Source organism: Oncorhynchus tshawytscha, linkage group LG10 (genome assembly GCF_018296145.1).
Source record: "Oncorhynchus tshawytscha isolate Ot180627B linkage group LG10, Otsh_v2.0, whole genome shotgun sequence".
Taxonomy (NCBI): domain Eukaryota; kingdom Metazoa; phylum Chordata; class Actinopteri; order Salmoniformes; family Salmonidae; genus Oncorhynchus; species Oncorhynchus tshawytscha.
The window spans coordinates 79,788,082-79,808,581 of NC_056438.1; the positions used below are offsets into that span (position 1 = coordinate 79,788,082).

The following is a 20,500-nucleotide window of genomic DNA, read 5'->3' on the forward strand; positions in this document are numbered from 1 at the left end:
CATATGTATATACTGTACTCGATATCATCTACTGTATCTTGCCTATGCTGCTCTGTACCATCACTCATTCATATATCCTTATGTACATATTCTTTATCCCCTTACACTGTGTATAAGACAGTAGTTTTTTTTGGAATTGTTAGTTAGATTACTTGCTCGTTATTACTGCATTGTCGGAACTAGAAGCACAAGCATTTCGCTACACTCGCATTAACATCTGCTAACCATGTGTATGTGACAAATAAAATTTGATTTGATTTGATTTGATTTGATATCTCCTGTTGACTACTATTCTAGTGTATCTCCTGTTGAATACTACTCTAGTGTATCTCCTGTTGACTACTATTCTAGTGTATCTCCTGTTGAATACTATTCTAGTGTATCTCCTGTTGAATACTATTCTAGTGTATCTCCTGTTGAATACTATTCTAGTGTATCTCCTGTTGAATACTATTCTAGTGTATCTCCTGTTGAATACTACTCTAGTGTATCACCTCTTTTTTCCTCACGTCCTTCATGCGTCGTACCAGGGTGAGGTAGAATCCCACCCCGAAGCAGTTCTTGAGGAAGAGGGGGGAGCCACAGCAGTGGAGCTGGCCCTTAGAGATGATGGCCACACGGTCACTCAACAGGTCAGCCTCGTCCATGTGGTGAGTGGACAGGATCACTGTACGGCCTGGGGTTAGAGGTCAGAGGTCAGGACTAGGAGCTAGGTCACTCAACAGGTCAGCCTCGTCCATGTGGTGAGTGGACAGGATCACTGTACGGCCTGGGGTTAGATGTCAGAGGTCAGGACTAGGAGCTAGGTCACTCAACAGGTCTGCCTAGTCCATGTGGTGAGTGGACATGATCACTGTACGGCCTGGGGTTAGAGGTCAGAGGTCAGGACTAGGAGCTAGGTCCTTCAACAGGTCTGCCTCGTCCATGTGGTGAGTGGACAGGATCACTGTATGGCCTGGGGTTAGAGGTTAGAGTTCAGAGATCAGGACTAGGAGCTAGGTCACTCAATAGGTCTGCCTCGTCCATGTGGTGGGTGGACGGGGACACTTGCAAGCCCTGGAAGACAGGGGTCAAAGGTTAGAGAGAGTTGATTGTAGTGCTTGGATAGGGAAGCAAGCTGCAGACAAGGAGGAGCAGGGAAGGGAAACACCAGTCCTTGAAGGCCTGAGTATCTGCCTGTTTCTCTCTTCAGCCTGGCACTGAATTACTCCTAGAGAAGTGCTGAAACACGGTTTCCCAGGTCTAAACCAGGTGTAGTGGCTAGGGGTGGTACCTGTGCGGTATTTGAGTAGCAGGTCCCAGATGGACCGTCTGGAGTAAGGGTCGACCCCCGACGTGGGCTCATCCAGGATCACAATCTTTGACCCCCCAACAAATGCCATGGCAACAGACAGCTTCCTCTGCATACCCCCTGCAAAGAGTGAGAACGGACGTTATTTCAGGCGAAACACAATAAACAATGTAGGGTAAAACACTGAGACGTTGCTAGGGCTAATTTATTTGCAGTAGCAAAGATTCGTCAAAGAAAAAAGGAATACCCCGAAACAGTATCTGTGTGTTTCATGCCTTAGGTCTCCATGAGAACCTGGCTGTCTCCCCCCTGAGGGGTCCTGTGCCTCGTTGTCTCCCCCCTGAGGGTCTGTGCCTTGTTGTCTCCCCCTGAGGGGTCCTGTGCCTCGTTGTCTCCCCCTGAGGGTCTGTGCCTTGTTGTCTCCCCCTGAGGGGTCCTGTGCCTCGTTGTCTCCCCCTGAGGGGTCCTGTGCCTCGTTGTCTCCCCCTGAGGGGTCCTGTGACTCGTTGTCTCCCCCTGAGGGGTCCTGTGCCTCGTTGTCTCCCCCTGAGGGTCTGTGCCTTGTTGTCTCCCCCTGAGGGGTCCTGTGACTCGTTGTCTCCTCCCTGAGAGGTCCTGTGACTCGTTGTCTCCTCCCTGAGAGGTCCTGTGACTCGTTGTCTCCCCCTGAGAGGTCCTGTGCCTCGTTGTCTCCCCCTGAGGGTCTGTGCCTTGTTGTCTCCCCCTGAGGGGTCCTGTGCCTCGTTGTCTCCCCCTGAGGGGTCCTGTGCCTCGTTGTCTCCCCCTGAGGGGTCCTGTGCCTCGTTGTCTCCCCCTGAGGGGTCCTGTGCCTCGTTGTCTCCCCCTGAGGGTCTGTGCCTTGTTGTCTCCCCTGAGAGGTCCTGTGCCTCGTTGTCTCCCCCTGAGGGTCTGTGCCTCGTTGTCTCCCCCTGAGGGTCTGTGCCTCGTTGTCTCCCCCTGAGGGTCTGTGCCTTGTTGTCTCCCCTGAGAGGTCCTGTGCCTCGTTGTCTCCCCCTGAGGGTCTGTGCCTCGTTGTCTCCCCCTGAGGGGTCCTGTGCCTCGTTGTCTCCCCCTGAGGGGTCCTGTGCCTCGTTGTCTCCCCCTGAGGGGTCCTGTGCCTCGCTGTCTCCCCCTGAGGGGTCCTGTGCCTCGTTGTCTCCCCCTGAGGGTCTGTGCCTTGTTGTCTCCCCCTGAGAGGTCCTGTGCCTCGTTGTCTCCCCCTGAGGGTCTGTGCCTCGTTGTCTCCCCCTGAGGGTCTGTGCCTCGTTGTCTCCCCCTGAGGGTCTGTGCCTTGTTGTCTCCCCCTGAGAGGTCCTGTGCCTCGTTGTCTCCCCCTGAGGGTCTGTGCCTCGTTGTCTCCCCCTGAGGGTCTGTGCCTCGTTGTCTCCCCCTGAGGGTCTGTGCCTCGTTGTCTCCCCCTGAGGGTCTGTGCCTTGTTGTCTCCCCCTGAGGGGTCCTGTGCCTCGTTGTCTCCCCTGAGGGTCTGTGCCTCGTTGTCTCCCCCTGAGGGTCTGTGCCTTGTTGTCTCCCCCTGAGAGGTCCTGTGACTATTTGTCTCCTCCCTGAGAGGTCCTGTGACTATTTGTCTCCTCCCTGAGGGGTCCTGTGCCTCGTTGTCTCCCCCTGAGGGGTCCTGTGCCTCGTTGTCTCCCCCTGAGGGGTCCTGTGCCTCGTTGTCTCCCCCTGAGAGGTCCTGTGCCTCGTTGTCTCCCCCTGAGGGGTCCTGTGCCTCGTTGTCTCCCCCTGAGGGGTCCTGTGCCTCGCTGTCTCCCCCTGAGAGGTCCTGTGACTCGTTGTCTCCCCCTGAGAGGTCCTGTGCCTCGTTGTCTCCCCCTGAGGGGTCCTGTGCCTCGTTGTCTCCCCCTGAGGGGTCCTGTGCCTCGTTGTCTCCCCCTGAGGGGTCCTGTGCCTCGCTGTCTCCCCCTGAGGGGTCCTGTGCCTCGCTGTCTCCCCCTGAGGGGTCCTGTGCCTCGTTGTCTCCCCCCCTGAGGGGTCCTGTGCCTTGTTGTCTCCCCCTGAGGGGTCCTGTGCCTCGTTGTCTCCCCCTGAGGGTCTGTGCCTCGTTGTCTCCCCTGAGGGGTCCTGTGACTCGTTGTCTCCTCCCTGAGAGGTCCTGTGACTCGTTGTCTCCCCCTGAGGGGTCCTGTGCCTCGTTGTCTCCCCCTGAGGGGTCCTGTGCCTCGTTGTCTCCCCCTGAGGGTCTGTGCCTTGTTGTCTCCCCCTGAGGGGTCCTGTGCCTCGTTGTCTCCCCCTGAGGGTCTGTGCCTCGTTGTCTCCCCCTGAGGGGTCCTGTGCCTCGTTGTCTCCCCCTGAGGGGCCCTGTGCCTCGTTGTCTCCCCCTGAGGGTCTGTGCCTTGTTGTCTCCCCCTGAGGGGTCCTGTGCCTCGTTGTCTCCCCCTGAGGGTCTGTGCCTCGTTGTCTCCCCCTGAGGGGTCCTGTGCCTCGTTGTCTCCCCCTGAGGGGTCCTGTGCCTTGTTGTCTCCCCCTGAGAGGTCCTGTGACTCGTTGTCTCACCCTGAGAGGTCCTGTGACTCGTTGTCTCCTCCCTGAGAGGTCCTGTGACTCGTTGTCTCCCCCTGAGAGGTCCTGTGACTCGTTGTCTCCCCCTGAGAGGTCCTGTGCCTCGTTGTCTCGCCCCTGAGAGGTCCTGTGCCTCGTTGTCTCCCCCTGAGAGGTCCTGTGCCTCGTTGTCTCCCCCTGAGAGGTCCTGTGCCTCGTTGTCTCCCCCTGAGAGGTCCTGTGACTCGTTGTCTCCCCCTGAGAGGTCCTGTGCCTCGTCGTCTCCCCCTGAGAGGTCCTGTGACTCATTGTCTCCCCCTGAGAGGTCCTGTGACTCGTTGTCTCCTCCCTGAAAGGTCCTGTGACTCGTTGTCTCCTCCCTGAGAGGTCCTGTGCCTCGTTGTCTCCCCCTGAGAGGTCCTGTGACTCATTGTCTCCTCCCTGAGAGGTCCTGTGACTTGTTGTCTCCCCTGAGAGGTCCTGTGCCTCGTTGTCTCCCCCTGAGAGGTCCTGTGACTCGTTGTCTCCCCCTGAGAGGTCCTGTGACTCGTTGTCTCCCCCTGAGAGGTCCTGTGCCTCGTTGTCTCCTCCCTGAGAGGTCCTGTGCCTCGTCGTCTCCCCCTGAGAGGTCCTGTGACTCGTTGTCTCCCCCTGAGAGGTCCTGTGACTCGTTGTCTCCTCCCTGAAAGGTCCTGTGACTCGTTGTCTCCTCCCTGAGAGGTCCTGTGACTCGTTGTCTCCTCCCTGAGAGGTTCTGTGCCTCCTCGTCTCTCTTATGAGGCAAGCCCACACACCCAGCCTCACCCACCTGAGAGGTTCTGTGCCTCCTCGTCTCTCTTATGAGGCAGGCCCAGGTCCTCCAGCATGACTTTGACCGCCTGTTGAGCCTCAGCCTGAGAGGCGCCCTTCAGCATGGAGTAGAACAGAATGTGTTCCTCCACCGTCAGACTGGACAGACAGGAGGGAGAGAGGTTGTCAGTCACTACAGCAGACACGTGAACAAATGTCTGAACTGTTAATTGTAGGAATCAAACGTTCATCAATCTGCTATGTCATGAATCTGCTATGTCATCAATCTGCTATGTCATCAATCTGTTATGTCATCAATCTGCTATGTCATCAATCTGCTATGTCATCAATCTGCTATGTCATCAATCTGCTATGTCATCAATCTGTTATGTCATCAATCTGCTATGTCATCAATCTGCTATGTCATCAATCTGCTATGTCATCAATCTGCTATGTCATCAATCTGTTGTGTCATCAATCTGCTGTGTCATCAATCTGTTATGTCATCAATCTGCTATGTCATCAATCTGCTATGTCATCAATCTGCTATGTCATCAATCTGTTATGTCATCAATCTGATATGTCATCAATCTGATATGTCATCAATCTGTTATGTCATCAATCTGTTATGTCGTCAATCTGTTATGCCGTCAATCTGTTATGTCATCAATCTGCTATGTCATCAATCTGATATGTCATCATTCTGTTATGTCATCAATCTGTTATGTCATCAATCTGTTATGTCATCAATCTGTTATGTCAACAATCTGTTATGTCATCAACATGCCAGTCCTATGATTGAACTGACTACTCAAGATTCTAGGACAGTGCCAGTGGGTATATGGAGGACTCTGTTTGGAGAGGACATTGTACTGAAACACAGCCGAGCAGGAGGAGGAAGAGGAGGAGGACTCACTGTTTGAAGAGGACATTGTACTGAAACACAGCCGAGCAGGAGGAGGAAGAGGAGGAGGACTCACTGTTTGAAGAGGACATTGTACTGAAACACAGCCGAGCAGGAGGAGGAGGAAGAGGAGGAGGAAAAGGAGGAGGAGGAGGGAAGAGGAGGACTCATTGTTTGAAGAGGACATTGCACTGAAACACAGCCGAGCAGGAGGAGGAGGAGGAGGAGGAGGAGGGGGAGGAGGAGGAAGAGGAGGAGGAGGAGGAGGAGGAGGAGGAAGAGGAGGACTCAATGTTTGAAGAGGACATTGTACTGAAACACAGCCGAGCAGGAGGAGGAGGAGGAGGAGGAGGAGGGGGGGGGGACTCACTGTTTGAAGAGGACATTGTACTGAAACACATAGCCGAGCAGGAGGAGGAGGAGGAGGAGGAGGAGGAGGAGGAGGACTCACTGTTTGAAGAGGACATTGTACTGAAACACATAACCGAGCAGGAGGAGGAGGAGGAGGAGGAGGAGGAGGAGGAGGAGGACTTACTGTTTGAAGAGGACATTGTACTGAAACACATAGCCGAGGAACAGGAGGAGGAGGAGGAGGAGGAGGAGGAGGACTCAATGTTTGAAGAGGACATTGTACTGAAACATATAGCCGAGTAGGAGGAGGAGGAGGAGGAGGACTCACTGTTTGAAGAGGACATTGTACTGGGACACATAGCCGAGGAGGAGAAGGAGGAGGGAGAGGAGGAGGACTCACTGTTTGAAGAGGATATTGTACTGGGACACATAGCCGAGCAGGAGGAGGAAGAGGAGGATGAGGAGGAGGAGGGAGAGGAGGAGGTCTCACTGTTTGAAGAGGATATTGTACTGAAACACATAGCTGAGGAGGAGGAGGAAGAGGAGAAAGAGGAGGAGGAGGGAGAGGAAGAGGAGGAGGACTCACTGTTTTGAAGAGGATATTGTACTGGGACACATAGCCGAGGAGGAGGAGGAAGAGGAGGAGGAGGAGGGAGAGGAAGAGGAGGAGGACTCACTGTTTTGAAGAGGATATTGTACTGGGACTTATAGCCATGGAGGTGAGAGGGGGAGGAAGAGGAGGAGGAAGAGGAGGAAGACTCACTGTTTGAAGAGGATATTGTACTGGGGACACATGCCCATGGAGGTGAGAGGGGGAGGAAGAGGAAGGGGAGGAGAAAGAGGAGGAGGACTCACTGTTTGAAGAGGATATTGTACTGGGGACACATGCCCATGGATGTGCGGATACTGTCCATGTCAGTCCTGATGTCTTTCCCGTTGATAAAGGCTGTCCCAGATGTAGGAGGGAACAGACCAGTCAGGATAGACCTGGAGAGAGACACACACACATGCACGCACGCACGCGATTAAGAAGACTGGGATGGCATGACACACACACACTCATGTGATGAACCCTATAAAGTCATCTCGGCACCCAGAACCAAATCGGACACAATGACCAGCCACTCTGTTACTATCACTATCAACCTTCCTTATTCCTCACAGACATGTTCTCTGGATAACTCCATCGCTAATAGCTGTATTCGAACATTTAGGCTCATTCAATATTTTATAGTTGATATCCTACACCACAAAATTAGGACAATAAAGTTAGTGCTCTGCAGACTAGGTAGAGGTTTTTTGGGGGGGTAGCCTGGACTTCCTGTGGACTACAGCACAAAACAGATCTGGGGAGACCAGGCTAGGTACAATACATACATAGTGGTGGTTTTCCCTGCTCCGTTGTGTCCTAGGAACGATGTGATCTGGCCCTCGTAGAAGGCGATGCTGAGGTGATCCACGGCCGGACGGGATCCCCCAGGAAACACCTTGACCAAGTCCTGAATCTCTACCCCCACGGTCAGCCCTGCTGGCTCCGGCTCAAAGAACAACTGACCTGTAGTAAAAAGGGAGGAAGACACCCAAAATGGAGGAAGACACCCAAAAAGGGAGGAAGACACCCAAAATGGAGGAAGACACCCAAAATGGAGGAAGAAACCCAAAAAGGGAGGAAGACACCCAAAAAGGGAGGAAGACACCCAAAAGGGAGGAAGACACCCAAAATGGAGGAAGACACCCAAAAGGGAGGAAGACACCCAAAATGGAGGAAGACACCCAAAATGGAGGAAGACACCCAAAAAGGGAGGAAGACACCCAAAAAGGAGGAAGACACCCAAAAAGGGAGGAAGACACCCAAAATGGAGGAAGACACCCAAAATGGAGGAAGACACCCAAAATGGAGGAAGACACCCAAAAAGGGAGGAAGACACCCAAAAAGGAGGAAGACACCCAAAAAGGGAGGAAGACACCCAAAATGGAGGAAGACACCCAAAATGGAGGAAGACACCCAAAAGGGAGGAAGACACCCAAAATGGAGGAAGACACCCAAAAAGGGAGGAAGACACCCAAAATGGAGGAAGACACCCAAAAAGGGAGGAAGACACCCAAAATGGAGGAAGACACCCAAAATGGAGGAAGACACCCAAAAGGGAGGAAGACACCCAAAATGGAGGAAGACACCCAAAAAGGGAGGAAGACACCCAAAAGGGAGGAAGACACCCAAAATGGAGGAAGACACCCAAAAAGGGAGGAAGACACCCAACATTTACAATGGTTTAGATCTGGCTCATATCTACAAGGCTACCACTTATCAGTTGGCCCATTGACTAATTGTAATTAGGGGGTCAGGTCTGGTTGCTATAGCTAAACCAGATCTGTGCATGTAAAGGCCAGGCGTACTGGTTATGGCTACATACCTCAAGCCAGAGATGGGCCATAAGTAAAGTGGCATGGAGGATGATAAATGATTTTCTAACATACATGGGATTGACTGGTCAGACAATCACCTGAGCAATCGGAATCATCTGTTGTTAGTGAGTGATCATGTACCCTATTTAGCCAATTACAGACTAGCTACGTGAGGCCTCTCTAGCCAATCACAGAGTAGCTATCTGAGTCCTGTCTAGCCAATCAGGGTACATGAGTCCTGTCTAGCCAATCCCACAGCCCCTACCTGTCAGGTCCTCTTCCTGCTCCTCCTTGTTCTGTTCTTCTTCCTGTCGTTTCAGCAGCTCCTCCCTCTCTCTCTCCATCCTCTCTCTCTTGTCCTGGTGTTTGCAGGGTTTCTTTACCCCCACGCCACTACACCTCCTAGGTGAACACATACTGTCTACGTCCTTGTCCACGTCGGGCTTCTCTGGATCTGCAGGGAGAGACAGATACACAGTCACTCTACAACGTTTCACCACTGTGAGAGAAACTCATGGGACAGAAGACCCTTTACAAAGGCAGGTCATATCACTCCTTCAATCAAAGTTCAACCAGTATGTTCATATGTATGCCTGTATATACTGTCTATATATGATTATAATATTCATATACGGTCTATATATGATTATAATATTCATATACTGTCTATATATGATTATACTATTCATATACTGTCTATATATGATTCTATAGTTCATGTACTGTCTATATATGATTCTATAGTTCATATACTGTCTATATAAGATTCTATAGTTCATATACTGTCTACATATGATTCTATAGTTCATATACTGTCTATATATGATTATAATATTCATATACTGTCTATATATGATTATAATATTCATATACTGTCTATATATGATTCTATAGTTCCTATACTGTCAACATATGATTATAATATTCATATACTGTCTATATATGATTATAATATTCATATACTGTCTACATATGATTATAATATTCATATACTGTCTACATATGATTCTATAGTTCATATACTGTCTACATATGATTATAATGCCCTGTGTAGGGTGCCGTCTTTCGGATGGGACGTTAAACGGGTGTCCTGACTCTCTGAGGTCATTAAAGATCCCATGGCACTTATCGTAACAGTAAGGGTGTCCCCGGTGTCCTGACTCTCTGAGGTCATTAAAGATCCCATGGCACTTATCGTAACAGTAAGGGTGTTAACCCTGGTGTCCTGGCTAAATTCCCAATCTGGCCCTCAAACCATCACGGTCACCTAATAATCCCCAGTTTACAATTGGCTCATTAATCCCCCTCCTCTCCCTGTAACTATTCCCCAGGTCGTTGCTGCAAATGAGAACGTGTTCTCAGTCAACTTACCTGGTAAAATAACAGATAAATAAAAAAAAATAACATTCATATACTGTCAATATATGATTATAATATTCATATACTGCCTATATATGATGATATTATTCATTAACTGTCTATATATGATTATAATATTCATATACTGTCAATATATGATTATAATATTCATATACTGCCTATATATGCTAATACAGAGACCAGACTAAAGACACTTATAGTGGACAGAGACCAGACTAACGACACTTATAGTGGACAGAGACCAGACTAACGACACTTATAGTGGACAGAGACCAGACTAACGACACTTATAGTGGACAGAGACCAGACTAACAACACTTATAGTGGACAGAGACCGTGTCCCTAGACACTTATAGTGGACAGAGACCAGACTAAAGACACTTATAGTGGACAGAGACCAGACTAAAGACACTAACCTGAGTCTGGAATGTTGGAGAGGGCGGGTTCAGACCTTTGCCAATAGGAGGGCTGGAATGGGAAGTAGAATGGTCGTCCAATCCCATACTGACCTGGAGAGAGGAGGGAGGGGTTTATTATACAGTACTGTATCCTTTTGAGTAAACAGCGACAGCGTAATGCCGCTTGCAGGTGTCATGGAGTCCGAATTGGAATTTCTTCTTAACTGACTTGTGTAGTTAAATAAATGAAGGTTCCAGACATTATTATGAGCCAACCGCCACTGCGTTCCAATTTAGGTGCTTTATCAGTGATCAAATCTGCTATTTTCAACCCATATACGGGTACAAGTGAAAAGGGCTACCCATTTTATGGGTGGCTTACTCTACAAACACACAGAAACACACAAGCCCCGAAACACAACCCCGCACTCCCTCTAACCTGGGAAGACGTTGTCAAGGTACCATGCCAGGAAGCCATAGAGCACGGCGTCAAACATCATCATGCCTATGGAGGTGAAGAAGGAGTAGGCATCGCCCTCTAGTGGACTGGTGCCGATGTTGTCCCACTGCAGACCCAGGCCCTGCTCCTCATAACGAGACAGGTACTCCGTCCCAAAACCAAACGCTACTGGGGACAGCAGACTCTGAGGGAAAATACACAGGTACAGGCAGAAAATCACTCTATTGATCTATGTGTGAGGGTTGAGGGGATGTTATATTATATACCAGACTGAGGGGATGTTATATTATATACCAGACTGAGGGTTGAGGGGATGTTATGTTATATACCAGACTGAGGGGATGTTATATACCAGACTGAGGGGATGTTATATACCAGACTGAGGGATGTTATGTTATATACCAGACTGAGGGGATGTTATATTATATACCAGACTGAGGGAGGGGATGTTATGTTATATACCAGACTGAGGGGATGTTATGTTATTAATATATACCAGACTGAGGGGATGTCATGAGGGGATATAGTCCAGACTGAGGGGATGTTGGAATGTTATATTATATACTGACTGAGGGATGTTATGTTATATACCAGTTATGTTATAAACTGAGGGGATGTTATATACCAGACCAGACTGAGGGTTGAGGGGATGTTATGATATACCAGACTGAGGGGGGATGTTATGTTATATACCAGACTGAGGGGATGTTATATTATATACCAGACTGAGGGAGGGGATGTTATTTATATACCAGACTGAGGGTTGAGGGATGTTATTTTATACCAGACTGAGGGGATGTTATATACCAGACTGAGGGAGATGTTATATATACCAGACTGAGGGTTGAGGGATGTTATATACCAGACTGAGGGGATGTTATATACCAGACTGAGGGTTTATAGGATGTTATATTATATACCAGACTGAGGGTTGAGGGGATGTTATGTTATATACCAGACTGAGGGTTGAATATACCAGACTGAGGGGATGTTATATACCAGACTGACATATACCAGACTGAGGGGATGTTATATACCAGACTGAGGGGATGGGATGTTATATATATACCAGACTGAGGGTTGAGGGGATGTTATGTTATATACCAGACTGAGGGTTGATGTTATGTTATATACCAGACTGAGGGGATGTTATATACCAGACTGCCATATTAGCCAGACTGAGGGGATGTTATATACCAGACTGAGGGTTGAGGGGATGTTATATACCAGACTGAGGGGATGTTATGCCTATACCAGACTGAGGGGATGTTATATACCAGACTGAGGGGATGTTATGTTATATACCAGACTGAGGGGATGTTATGTTATATACCATACTGAGGGGATGTTATATTATATACCAGACTGAGGTTGAGGGATGTTATATTATATACCAGACTGAGGGTTGAGGGGATGTTATATTATATACCAGACTGAGGGGATGTTATGTTATATACCAGACTGAGGGTTGAGGGGATGTTATATTATATACCAGACTGAGGGTTGAGGGGATGTTATATTATATACCAGACTGAGGGGATGTTATGTTATATACCAGACTGAGGGTTGAGGGGATGTTATATTATATACCAGACTGAGGGTTGAGGGGATGTTATATTATATACCAGACTGAGGGGATGTTATGTTATATACCAGACTGAGGGGATGTTATATTATATACCAGACTGAGGGATGTTATATTATATACCAGACTGAGGGTTGAGGATGTTATATTATATACCAGACTGAGGGGATGTTATATACCAGACTGAGGGTTGAGGGGATGTTATATTATATACCAGACTGAGGGTTGAGGGGATGTTATATTATATACCAGACTGAGGGGATGTTATGTTATATACCAGACTGAGGGGATGTTATATTATATACCAGACTGAGGGATGTTATATTATATACCAGACTGAGGGTTGAGGGGATGTTATATTATATACCAGACTGAGGGGATGTTATGTTATATACCAGACTGAGGGTTATGTTATATACCAGACTGAGGGGATGTTATATTATATACCAGACTGAGGGGATGTTATATTATATACCAGACTGAGGGGATGTTATGTTATATACCAGACTGAGGGGATGTTATGTTATATACCAGACTGAGGGGATGTTATGTTATATACCAGACTGAGGGGATGGTATGTTATATACCAGACTGAGGGGATGGTATGTTATATACCAGACTGAGGGGATGGTATGTTATATACCAGACTGAGGGATGTTAAATTATATACCAGACTGAGGGATGTTATGTTATATACCAGACTGAGGGGATGTTATATATACCAGACTGAGGGGATGTTATGTTATATACCAGACTGAGGGGATGTTATATTATATACCAGACTGAGGGGATGTTATGTTATATACCAGACTGAGGGATGTTATGTTATATACCAGACTGAGGGGATGTTATGTTATATACCAGACTGAGGGGATGTTATGTTATATACCAGACTGAGGGGATGTTATGTTTTATACCAGACTGAGGGGATGTTATGCTATATACCAGACTGAGGGGATGTTATGTTATATACCAGACTGAGGGGATGTTATATTATATACCAGACTGAGGGGATGTTATGTTATATACCAGACTGAGGGGATGTTATATTATATACCAGACTGAGGAGATGTTATGTTATATACCAGACTGAGGGGATGTTATATTATATACCAGACTGAGGGGATGTTATATTATATACCAGACTGAGGGGATGTTATGTTATATACCAGACTGAGGGGATGTTATGTTATATACCAGACTGAGGGATGTTATGTTATATACCAGACTGAGGGGATGGTATGTTATATACCAGACTGAGGGGATGGTATGTTATATACCAGACTGAGGGGATGTTAAGTTATATACCAGACTGAGGGATGTTATGTTATATACCAGACTGAGGGGATGTTATGTTATATACCAGACTGAGGGGATGTTATGTTATATACCAGACTGAGGGGATGTTATTTATATACCAGACTGAGGGGTTATGTTATGTTATATACCAGACTGAGGGGATGTTATGTTATATACCAGACTGAGGGGATGTTATGTTATATACCAGACTGAGGGGATGTTATGTTATATACCAGACTGAGGGGATGTTATGTTATATACCAGACTGAGGGGATGTTATGTTATATACCAGACTGAGGGGATGTTATGTTATATACCAGACTGAGGGATGTTATGTTATATACCAGACTGAGGGGATGTTATGTTATATACCAGACTGAGGGGATGTTATATTATATACCAGACTGAGGGATGTTATATTATATACCAGACTGAGGGGATGTTATATTATATACCAGACTGAGGGGATGTTATGTTATATACCAGACTGAGGGGATGTTATGTTATATACCAGACTGAGGGTTATGTTATGTTATGTTATATATACCAGACTGAGGGGATGTTATGTTATATACCAGACTGAGGGGATGTTATGTTATATACCAGACTGAGGGGATGTTATGTTATATACCAGACTGAGGGGATGTTATGTTATATACCAGACTGAGGGGATGTTATGTTATATACCAGACTGAGGGGATGTTATGTTATATACCAGACTGAGGGGATGTTATGTTATATACCAGACTGAGGGGATGTTATGTTATATACCAGACTGAGGGGATGTTATGTTATATACCAGACTGAGGGGATGTTATGTTATATACCAGACTGAGGGGATGTTATGTTATATACCAGACTGAGGGGATGTTATGTTATATACCAGACTGAGGGATGTTATGTTATATACCAGACTGAGGGGATGTTATGTTATATACCAGACTGAGGGGATGGTATGTTATATACCAGACTGAGGGGATGGTATGTTATATACCAGACTGAGGGGATGGTATGTTATATACCAGACTGAGGGGATGTTATGTTATATACCAGACTGAGGGGATGTTATGTTATATACCAGACTGAGGGGATGTTATGTTATATACCAGACTGAGGGGATGTTATATTATATACCAGACTGAGGGGATGTTATGTTATATACCAGACTGAGGGGATGTTATATTATATACCAGACTGAGGGGATGTTATATTATATACCAGACTGAGGGGATGTTATATTATATACCAGACTGAGGAGATGTTATATTATATACCAGACTGAGGGTTGAGGGATGTGTTATATTATATACCAGACTGAGGGAGGGGATGTTATTATATACCAGACTAGGGATATATTATATACCAGACTGAGGGGATGTTATGTTATATACCAGACTGGGGGATGTTATGTTATATACCAGACTGAGGGGATGTTATATTATATACCAGACTGAGGGTTGAGGGGATGTTATATTATATACCAGACTGAGGGGATGTTATATTATATACCAGACTGAGGGGATGTTATGTTATATACCAGACTGAGGGTTGAGGGGATGTTATATTATATACCAGACTGAGGGGATGTTATATTATATACCAGACTGAGGGGATGTTATGTTATATACCAGACTGGGGGGATGTTATGTTATATACCAGACTGAGGGGATGTTATATTATATACCAGACTGAGGGTTGAGGGGATGTTATGTTATATACCAGACTGAGGGGATGTTATATTATATACCAGACTGAGGGGATGTTATATACCAGACTGAGGGATGTTATATTATATACCAGACTGAGGGGATGTTATGTACCAGACTGAAGGGGATGTTATATTATATACCAGACTGAGGGTTGGTATAGGGTTAGTGTTGGTCAAAGTACCGCTGTGATCTTGGCGTTCTTGGTGATGCGGTCCTGCCAGGCCACACAGAGGATGTGGGGCAGGTAGAGGGTGAAGTAGATGATACCGCTGCAGGCTGCAGCCAGGTTGGCCTTGTTGAAGAAGACACTGAGTAGGAAACACTGCATGATGGTGGTCATGGTGAACGTCAGGAGGAACAGGAACACTACCAACGGGTTGGAGTAGTTCAACACCTTACCAGCCTGATGGAGAAATGGGGGGTAACACAGTTAATACTATGTCAATCCTTTCTTTATGCACTTCTAAAGACAGTCCACTTGATGGCGATACTGTATACCAAAAAGAACTTCCAAACACCCACTGGTAGAGAAGGACAAACACACTCCAAACACCCTCTGGTAGAGAAGGACAACACTCTCCATACACCCTCTGGTAGAGAAGGACAACCCTCTCCATACACCCTCTGGTAGGGAAGGACAACCCTCTCCATACACCCTCTGGTAGAGAAGGACAACCCTCTCCATACACCCTCTGGTAGGGAGGGACAACCCTCTCCATACACCCTCTGGTAGGGAGGGACAACCCTCTCCATACACCCTCTGGTAGGGAAGGACAACCCTCTCCATACACCCTCTGGTAGAGAAGGACATCTCTCTCCATACACCCTCTGGTAGAGAAGGACATCTCTCTCCATACACCCTCTGGTAGAGAAGGACATCTCTCTCCATACACCCTCTGGTAGAGAAGGACAACACTCCATACATCCTCTGGTAGAGAAGGACAACACTCTCCCTTTCTGTTGTTTCCTTCACCTCTTCCGTCTCGCCATAATAATGGCCGCCATTAGAGCTGTGCAGGCAGTCATCATCATAACCTGTCTATGAACCAAGTATACCTCCCTCTCTCTCCCTACCCTCATCCCCCTCTCCCATCCTCCTCCCCTCCTCCTCACCATGATGATAGCTTTGACCAGGGCAGTGCTGGCCCTTACCATGATGAAGCTGTCTATAAACCAGGTGTACCACCCCTCCTCTCCTCCCCTCCTCCCTCCATCCTCACCATAATAATCAGTGTGAGCAGGGCTGTGCTGGCGGTCATCATGATGAAGCTGTCTATAAACCAGGTGTACCAGATCACTCCGTTGGTCACTCCCATGGCCTGCAAGAACACAACAGAACAAAATAGAACACAACACAACAAAATAGAACACAACACAACAAAATAGAACACATCAGAACAAAATAGAACACAACAATTACCTTGAGTGTCTCTTTGAGGCGTAGCTCCTTCTCCAGAACGATGCTCTTCACCGTCATAGACACAGAGTAGATCCACGCTAGCACCATGAAGATAGGGAAGCACCGGTTCAGAGTCAACATGAAGCTAGAAGAGGAGAGAAGAGAGGAGGAGGAGAGGGAGAGAGAGAGTGTGACAGAGACAGAGAGAGAGAGGCACAGAGAGAGAGGCACAGAGAGAGAGAGACAGAGAGAGGGAGAGAGAGAGAGAGAGAGAGAGGGAGAGAGAGAGAGGCACAGAGAGAGAGGCACAGAGAGAGAGAGACAGAGAGAGGGAGAGAGAGAGAGAGAGAGAGAGAGAGGAGAGAGAGAGGCACAGAGAGAGAGGCACAGAGAGAGGCACAGAGAGAGAGAGTGTGACAGAGAGAGAGAGAGAGCACAGAGAGAGAGGCACAGAGAGAGAGAGAGAGAGAGAGAGAGAGAGAGAGAGAGAGAGAGAGAGGGAGAGAGAGAGAGAGAGTGTGACAGAGACAGAGAGAGAGACAGAGAGAGAGAAGCACATTGTTATAAATATTAAGATCAGTGTTTTCTAGTTACAGTCAATCCTGGAGTACCAATGTGATTGCCCATGTTAGCTCTAACCCAGCACTAACGCACCTCCCAGAGGGCAAAGCTGGTTGGAATAACGTAATTACAACCTGCTTTCAACCAGATGATCAGCCAGCTTTACCTGTTGGGCTGATTGTACTAATCAACTCATCATCGAAGACCTTAATGAACTAAGTAACTCACACCATTACAACCAGAACCTTTACATAGACAGTCCGTCAAACTAGTAGACCTAACGATCTGATTGGCCGTGAGACAGATTGGTGAGGTGACGGACATGTGTGTGGGCCACTCACAGGTCGTCTACATAGCAGGGGTATGGCATCTGTTGTACGTAGACTCCCAGGGGCCAGTCGTGTCCCGTCTGTATCTTCAGTATGCCATGCTCTACCATGTCCTGTAGATAGGCAAAGCCACCCCAGATATACCTCAGATCCTCCATCGGGTCTGCTCTGGGACCAGGGTCCCAATACCTGGGAAGGGAGGGAGGGACAGAGAGAGAGAGAGAGGAGACACACACAGAGAGAGAGAAAGAGATAGAGGCAGAGACTCTGGAGGATTAATCATTTGGTACAAATCCGAACTACAAAATCTAATTGATCCCCTCAAAATTGGTAAATATCACATTTGGTTAAAACTGAAAAAAGACGTGTTCCTTTGCGCAATATATATCCCCCCTCAGAATCCCCATATTACTCAGAGTAGATCTTCCCCACCCTTGAGGAAGAGATGTGCCATTTCCAGGCCCAGGGAAATGTGCTCATCAGTGGAGACACAAACGCGCGCACAGGAACACTACCTGATCTAACGACCACACGAGGAGACATTACAGGCCATACTGTTTCTAACTGTCTTCATCTCCCCCATAGAAACAACAGTGACAGACCACACGAGGGGACAGCTCCATTACAGGCCATACTGTTTCTAACTGTCTTCATCTCCCCCATAGAAACAACAGTGACAGACCACACGAGGGGACAGCTTCATTACAGGCCATACTGTTTCTAACTGTCTTCATCTCCCCCATAGAAACAACAGTGACAGACCACACGAGGGGACAGCTTTATTACAGGCCATAGTGTCTCTGTCTTAATCTCCACCATAGAAACAACAGTGACAACACCGTCAACAAAAACGGAAGGGATCTGTTGCAGCTCTGTAGAAACCTGGGTCTGTACTTTGTCAATGGTAGGTTACGGGGGGACTCTTTGGAGAGATTCACACTGCTCACCTCTTGGCCACAGTACAATAGACTATATGATCACAGACATTGACCCTTTCTCTCTCAGCTCATTCACTGTCAAGCCACTAACACCTCTGTCTTATCACAGCATAATTACGTTGTTCCTCAAAAGAACAGACATGGAAACAACGAGACATTCACAGCCCAGTAAGCTGTACAACATCAGAAAGTCATACAGATGGGCCCGAAACAGCACAGAAGAATACCAGAAAGCAACCTGGAACCAAAATATCCAAACACTCTTAGATAACTGTCTGGACACCACATTCACTCACAGTAAAGAAGGCATCAATCTGGCAGTACAAAACATCAACTATATATTCAGGCAAACGGAAAAAGAAGCACAATTGCAATTGATTAAAAAATACATTTTAAAAAGATCACAGATGACGACTGGTTTGATGCAGATTGTAAAAGTATAAGGAAAACACTTAGAACACCTCCAACCTAAAGCACAGAGACCCAAATAATGGTGAAATACGTCTTCATTACTGTGAGACTTTAAAACTCTATAAACGTAACACTCAGAACCAAAAAGCACAGAGACCCAAATAATGGTGAACTACGTCTTCATTACTGTGAGACTTTAAAACTCTATAAACGTAACACTCAGAACCAAAAAGCACAGAGACCCAAATAATGGTGAACTACGTCTTCATTACTGTGAGACTTTAAAACTCTATAAACGTAACACTCAGAACCAAAAAGCACAGAGACCTAAATAATGGTGAATTACGCCTTCATTACTGTGAGACTTTAAAACTCTATAAACGTAACACTCAGAACCAAAAAGCACAGAGACCCAAATAATGGTGAACTACGTCTTCATTACTGTGAGACTTTAAAACTCTATAAACGTAACACTCAGAACCAAAAAGCACAGAGACCCAAATAATGGTGAACTACGTCTTCATTACTGTGAGACTTTAAAACTCTATAAACGTAACACTCAGAACCATAAAGCACAGAGACCCAAATAATGGTGAATTACGTCTTCATTACTGTGAGACTTTAAAACTCTATAAACGTAACACTCAGAACCAAAAAGCACAGAGACCCAAATAATGGTGAATTACGCCTTCATTACTGTGAGACTTTAAAACTCTATAAACGTAACACTCAGAACCAAAAAGCACAGAGACCTAAATAATGGTGAATTACGCCTTCATTACTGTGAGACTTTAAAACTCTATAAAACGTAACACTCAGAACCAAAAAGCACAGAGACCTAAATAATGGTGAATTACGCCTTCATTACTGTGAGACTTTAAAACTCTATAAAACGTAACACTCAGAACCAAAAAGCACAGAGACCTAAATAATGGTGAACTACGTCTCCATTACTGTGAGACTTTAAAACTCTATAAATGTAACACTCAGAACCATAAAGCACAGAGACCCAAATAATGGTGAACTACGACCAGGAGCTCTTCATTACTGTGAGACTTTAAAACTCTATAAAACGTAACACTCAGAGAGAGAGAGAGAGAGAGAGAGAGAGAGAGAGAGAGAGAGAGAGAGAGAGAGAGAGAGAGAGAGAGAGAGAGAGAGAGAGAGAGAGAGAGATGCTATATGGAATGAAAGCTCTACCTACCTGTCTACACACAGATTCACTCCTCATTACTTAACCGTCACAGTTTATTTAGGCCTGCGGGGCATTTCCAGTCAAGACATAAATCTCGGTCAATCCTCCTGCTAGCTACTCAATCTAATTATTCAATTGTAGGGGATTATCTACCAGTCTGCCTATCTGCCTGAATACCTGTCTGCCTGCCTGAATATCTATCTGCCTGCCTATCTGCCTGAATACCTATCTGCCTGAATATCTATCTATCTGCCTGCCTGCCTGCCTGCCTGCCTGAATACCTGCCTGCCTGAATACCTGCCTGCCACCTATCTATCTATCTATCTATCTATCTATCTATCTATCTATCTATCTATCTATCTATCTATCTATCTATCTATCTATCTATCTATCTATCTATCTATCTATCTATCTATCTATCTATCTATCTATCTATCTATCTATCTATCTATCTATCTATCTATCTATCTATCTATCTATCTATCTATATATCTATCTATCGTACAGTGTTCTGGAATTGGTTTAAACTGTATAGTATTCTGAAATTGGTTTAAACTGTATAGTATTCTGGAATTGGTTTAAACTGTATAGTATTC

The 20,500-nt window shown here is 46.5% G+C and overlaps 1 protein-coding gene across 1 annotated transcript in view; it reads right to left on the bottom strand.

The window, feature by feature from the left end:
- Window positions 1-20,500, bottom strand: part of LOC112259680 (retinal-specific phospholipid-transporting ATPase ABCA4-like) — a 97,288-nt gene that overhangs the window by 42,684 nt on the left and 34,104 nt on the right. The window contains exons 14-25 of the mRNA XM_042329161.1: window positions 17,373-17,549; window positions 16,492-16,615; window positions 16,292-16,390; window positions 15,253-15,474; window positions 10,458-10,662; window positions 10,037-10,129; window positions 8,506-8,694; window positions 7,212-7,389; window positions 6,690-6,821; window positions 4,599-4,738; window positions 1,274-1,411; window positions 495-676 (exon numbers count right to left, since the gene is read on the bottom strand). Of these exons, the coding sequence (XP_042185095.1) occupies window positions 495-676; window positions 1,274-1,411; window positions 4,599-4,738; window positions 6,690-6,821; window positions 7,212-7,389; window positions 8,506-8,694; window positions 10,037-10,129; window positions 10,458-10,662; window positions 15,253-15,474; window positions 16,292-16,390; window positions 16,492-16,615; window positions 17,373-17,549 (1,879 nt within the window). The remainder of the gene's footprint in view (window positions 1-494; window positions 677-1,273; window positions 1,412-4,598; window positions 4,739-6,689; window positions 6,822-7,211; window positions 7,390-8,505; window positions 8,695-10,036; window positions 10,130-10,457; window positions 10,663-15,252; window positions 15,475-16,291; window positions 16,391-16,491; window positions 16,616-17,372; window positions 17,550-20,500) is intronic.